A 4931-nucleotide genomic window follows, 5' to 3' on the forward strand; every position below is an offset into this window, starting at 1 on the left:
GCATTCCTGTTGTTACTGCTAATCGATCCAGGAAGCTATTCTGTAGGGTGCATCAGAAGGACACTATGAATGAAGCTTAAGTTTTTTGCTTTGCAAGTAGATTGTAAGAGATGGCATTAAGAGTGGGGACAATGTACAGTATTTGCCCATAACATCTCAAGCTTAAGACATGTGCCAATCTTCTGTATTTCAGCAATTTTTATAATTCCTTTGGTACTTTTGGTCTGAAGCAAAGCTGAGAGCATGGTTTTCAAATAACCAATGAAATGGATGTTTACAAGCCTGTATTGTAGTTAATTCAGCTTTTGAATTAGGATATTCACTTAGTCATTAGGAGCAAGATGAAGTCTGTAGCAACAACAGAAATGAGAGGCTAAATTCAGTAGATTCAGTTGGTCTAGGGGTTTACAAGTTTCTTCCCTATTAATAAGGATACCATGCAGTGTCTCCACTTCTGACTAGCCTACCTGTTATTCTTTTGATGCCTTTTATCCTTCTTCCTGCTTCTCCTGCGGCATGTGCACCGAGACTATGGCCAATGATGTGGACTTGTGAAGGGGGGTATCTATGCGTTTTCTGATTGGTTTAAAAAAAAGAGGAAAATGGAATAAATGTCAAGCATAGCGACTGCTTTTCTCATAACTTATAAGGCCAGAAAGGGATTATGATTGTTTAGTGCAACTTTCTGCAAAAAAGACGGTGAAACTTCCTTGAACTAATTCATCTCTAAACAAGCATGCGACTTTTTTAGAAAGAAATTTCATCTTGATTTTAAAATTTTTATTAAAGGGAGTCCACAGGGACTTTTAGTGTAAGTTATTCCAGTGGTGCACTATCCTCCCTGTTGTGGACCTTATTTCTACGCTGAATATGTCTAGCTTCAACTCCCATCCATTTGATATTTTTTTACCTCTGAATGGGAGAGCCTTCATTTATTAAATTGTTGTTCCCTGCGTAGCTACTTAAAGACTCATCGTGTCACCTGGTACCCCTTTTTTTTTTTTTTAAGTTTGGAAGAGATGAAGCTCACCTACAGCTGTGCAGAGAGAACATTTCTAGGCCTTAGCACCTCTGGGAACCATATAGGCCCCTGCAGATGTAAGTGGAACTGAACTGGCGCACTGGTTGTTTGAAAAGATTAAACTTACCCTGGAATTCAAAACTTTAATGATATCCATCATGACTCTTCATCGGGTGCCTGAGATCCACATCTAACTTTCTTATTCATAGACCAGCATAAATGCACACGTCTTCAGGGTTTCTCTCTTTACCATGATGTCAAGCTTAGTGCTAGGTATTTCCCAGGATTCTTGTTAACCATTTAGGAAGCCACCTTGGTTTAATGTTTTGTCTGGAAAGCCCCTTAACTAACTAATTAATCACATCTTTAAATAGTAACCCAGTGATACATTCGTGCAATGAATGGCATGAGAAAACTGAGAAAGTCACAAAATTATTACACACACTTTTGTGGCTGGTTCCCATCATACTGTAAATTGGACATGTGGTTGGTGCACTCCTGGGGCTGGGAGTGCCAATCGGCTGATCGGCACCCCCATCCCGCAGAGTGCCAGTTCACTCATTGGTTCTTTCAGCCTCCAAAGCACCAGTCTGCTGATTGGTGCTCTTGGTCTCAGGACCGCACTGGAGCCTTCCTGGGCTCCCCCTGCAGCAGCAACAGGGTGTGATTGCACGTGGCATGGTGGGAGGCATCATTGTTGGGATCAGATCCCATCTTTCCTTTAATTGAACTCTCTCAGAGGCTTAAAGTGTTGCAGGTAAAGAGTTCAGTGCACAAATTCCAGCTTTAAAAGGTCCAAAATGAATGGAAAACATTTCTTTCCTATCATCCATCAATTGTGGAGGTCCAAGCAGAACCAGAAAATTTTTCATTCAGTTTGGCACAAGGAAAAAAGCATCTGACGGGGACCTACCCTTGGTCTGGATCCATGGTTTGGAAGCCAAGGGCTTGGTCTGGCTAGGCTTGAATTTTGTGCCAGTGTTCAGGGTGGTGAGTAGTGACACATGGCATGCAACATACCTGATGGGGCGGGGGGTGAGTAAGACAGTTGGGAGGAAAAAAATCAGTTTACAACCCTGTAAATTGGAAGGGAATACACCTCTGCACACTGACAAAAAGATCCAAGAGTTACTGATGCAGAGATAACACAATGGCAGTGGTTTCGTTATGGGAAAGGTGTTGCAGTGCAAACATTTCACAAAATTTCAGCTGATGTGTGCAAGTCCCCTGCCACCTTGTCACTGCTGTAACTTGTTGGTTTGTCCATGCCTTAAGATCTAATTTGCCTCAAGCATGTTGTAGTAGGAACAGTTCTTTACTAGTCACGTGGCATGCCTCCCCTCCAAGCACGTTTTGCCATCTAGTGGTCTTTTAGGTTAATTTGGTGCCTCTTTCAGTCATCTGATCCCTTTGGGACCAGCGTCACCTCTGTAGCCATGTGAACGTTCACGTTGCCTGTGAGTTGCACATGCAGGTTCAAATCATACTTTTGTGATGTTCCTGAAATAGCGGTATTTTCATAAATGCATTATGGCTAGATGTGAATCTTTGTTGTGGTTATTTTTTTTTAAAGAAGTAACTTAAAATCCTTTAAGCAACTAACAAATAACTTATTTACCTTGAGAGTATTTATGAAATAAGCAATTTCAGCCCCAGTAACACGGATGTTGTTCACTGCTCTGATATACGTGTCTTTTGCACCATCTTCCCAGTCCACAGCAATACAGTTCACATCTTCCACTTGTAGTAAGAGCTGGTGGGTGCAAACAGAAAGCCAAGAATATATGAAAACGTGCCATAAGAAATTATGATTCAACTTCAACCAAAACGAATGTATTAACTAGTAACTTGAATCATTGGGTTTCCTGCTTTTCAAAGGACAACTCTTTACAAGAGTACCTACATTCACTAAACCAAGGGTCTTTCAGAATAATGCACACTGCACAGTGTGCCAATAATGCATTTCATGCATAGGTGTCTGATTTGTTACAAGTGACAATCAAAATATTTTTCTCCCTTTCTCCTCCCAGCTATGTATGGGAATTATTTAGGATCACAATTATCCAGCAGTTCCTATCAACTGTGCAGCAATTGCAGTATAGTATATATTACGTGATTTATGGTTCTATTAAACTTGTTTATGAAGTAGGCAGGTTTTAAGCTGTTTTTGAAATCTTGCACAAGGTATGTAAAACTGAAGAGCTCAGAACTGAATGGGAGATGCCTACAAGAGCACATAAAGCTAATGCTTAATCTCATCTACACAGTCCTACAAAAGTCAAGGATTTTCACTTCTAACTGTTTGAAGCCTGATTTGTGTACAAAGGAAAAACCAAAAGCAGAAAGAACGTAATTAAGGCACAGACTGAGTGAGGCAGGAAAATATATGTTGAAACCCGAGAGCTGCTTCAGTGAAAGTTGCTGATAGCTCAGCACCCCTCAAGATTTTCAGGGTTTTTCTCTCTCATTTCTTATCGTGATTTGGCATTTAATACAAATGCTAAGGTTTTGGTTATACAATTGATTTTGTGAAAATTCTGTCAAGTTGTACAAACTGCAAAATGTACAAATTAAGAGGTCCTTTAAGTCCAGGCATTTCTACTGAGGGAGACTTGCATTAAGCTGGTGGCTATGGGTTTGGGCTGGGATGCATGACGTTCAGGTCCAGTTCACTCCTTTAATCTGATTCAAAGTGTTCTGGGTTGGAAAAACTGCTCAGAACCAGGCTGTAGAGTCTCCTTTGTCCCACGTGACCAGAAAGGTCCATGGAAACATTTTAGCTTTGATTAAATTGATGTATTGGTTAATACCTGCTCTCCATTAACAATGTCAGATGGATTTCAAAGTAGAAGCTGAATATTGGTATTTAAATATTAGCTATTGAATATAGCTGCAACTATAATACTGAAATTTGGAAGATAGTCTCTCATACCATGCACATGTGTACCACCCAGGTATTCTTTGCGTTGCTTTTGAATCCATGTACAATGAAGCGGGTTCTTCTATGGAAGGAGAAATTCGAGTTTTTGATGGTTGAAGGATATATTGCAGAGAGAATCTGTTATGAGTAAAATCATTAATGATCATTAAGACCTTTTTTGTCATTCTCTTAAAGTGGTTGCACAAAAAAGTGCTCCATGTGTGGGGAGTATGCCCCCTGCGTGGGAGTTGGAAACTCACCTGAGTGGTCAGTATTTTCAGCTGTTGGAGCATGGGGACATCAGCTTCTTCCCATAGCTTCCCCAACCCATCCTCAAGTCCTCTATCATGCCTAAAGGAACCATACTTCCCATACTGCTTCTGCTGCCCTAACCCATTTAATCCATGAAAAGGTCATTTTATTTTGCAGAGCATCTTAGCAGCATAAGATAATACTCAAAAGTCAGAAATTGGAGGTGTACAATTTATGGAAAATTCAGCTTCTGCTCTGGCCCGGTGATGCTGCTGCATGGCCAGGTGGGGGGCCAGAATTCCCATATGCTCTGAGCCTAGGAGGAACAGAGCTGGAGCCAGAGCCACACCTGACCGTAAGTATCTTGGGCCAGAGAGGCTGGGGAGGGACAGGTGTGGAGCAGAGGCTGGGGGACAAACTGCAGGAGGGCAGATGGAGGAGGCAGCGGCTGCTTGGGGGTGGGCAGCAAGGGGCACAGGATGCAGGGGGCAAGTGGCAGGGAGACAAGGGAGCCACCTGCACCCCCCACCACATACCCTTCGGCTGCTGTTGCTTTCCCTGCTGCTAGGGAGAGGGAAGAGGAGGGAAAACTTAAGATGACCCTCTGATTAGATTCTATACATGGAAAACTATAACCAATTTAAATTTGGAGTCATCTTAAATTTCAAAGTAGATTCATAGATGTTAGGGTCGGAAGGGACCTCAATAGATCATCGAGTCTGACCCCCTGCATAGGCA

The 4931-nt window shown here is 41.9% G+C and overlaps 1 protein-coding gene across 1 annotated transcript in view; it reads right to left on the bottom strand.

Annotated features, from left to right (window-relative positions):
- Nucleotides 1-4931, bottom strand: part of LOC102384752 (pancreatic lipase-related protein 2-like) — a gene marked incomplete at its 3' end in the record, with an annotated part of 22288 nt that overhangs the window by 7032 nt on the left and 10325 nt on the right. The window contains exons 4-6 of the mRNA XM_006038751.1: nt 3954-4079; nt 2640-2774; nt 468-576 (exon numbers count right to left, since the gene is read on the bottom strand). Coding sequence (XP_006038813.1) covers nt 468-576; nt 2640-2774; nt 3954-4079 — 370 coding nt within the window. The remainder of the gene's footprint in view (nt 1-467; nt 577-2639; nt 2775-3953; nt 4080-4931) is intronic.

The sequence above is a fragment of the Alligator sinensis genome, unplaced genomic scaffold (genome assembly GCF_000455745.1).
Source record: "Alligator sinensis unplaced genomic scaffold, ASM45574v1 scaffold2074_1, whole genome shotgun sequence".
Lineage (NCBI taxonomy): Eukaryota > Metazoa > Chordata > Crocodylia > Alligatoridae > Alligator > Alligator sinensis.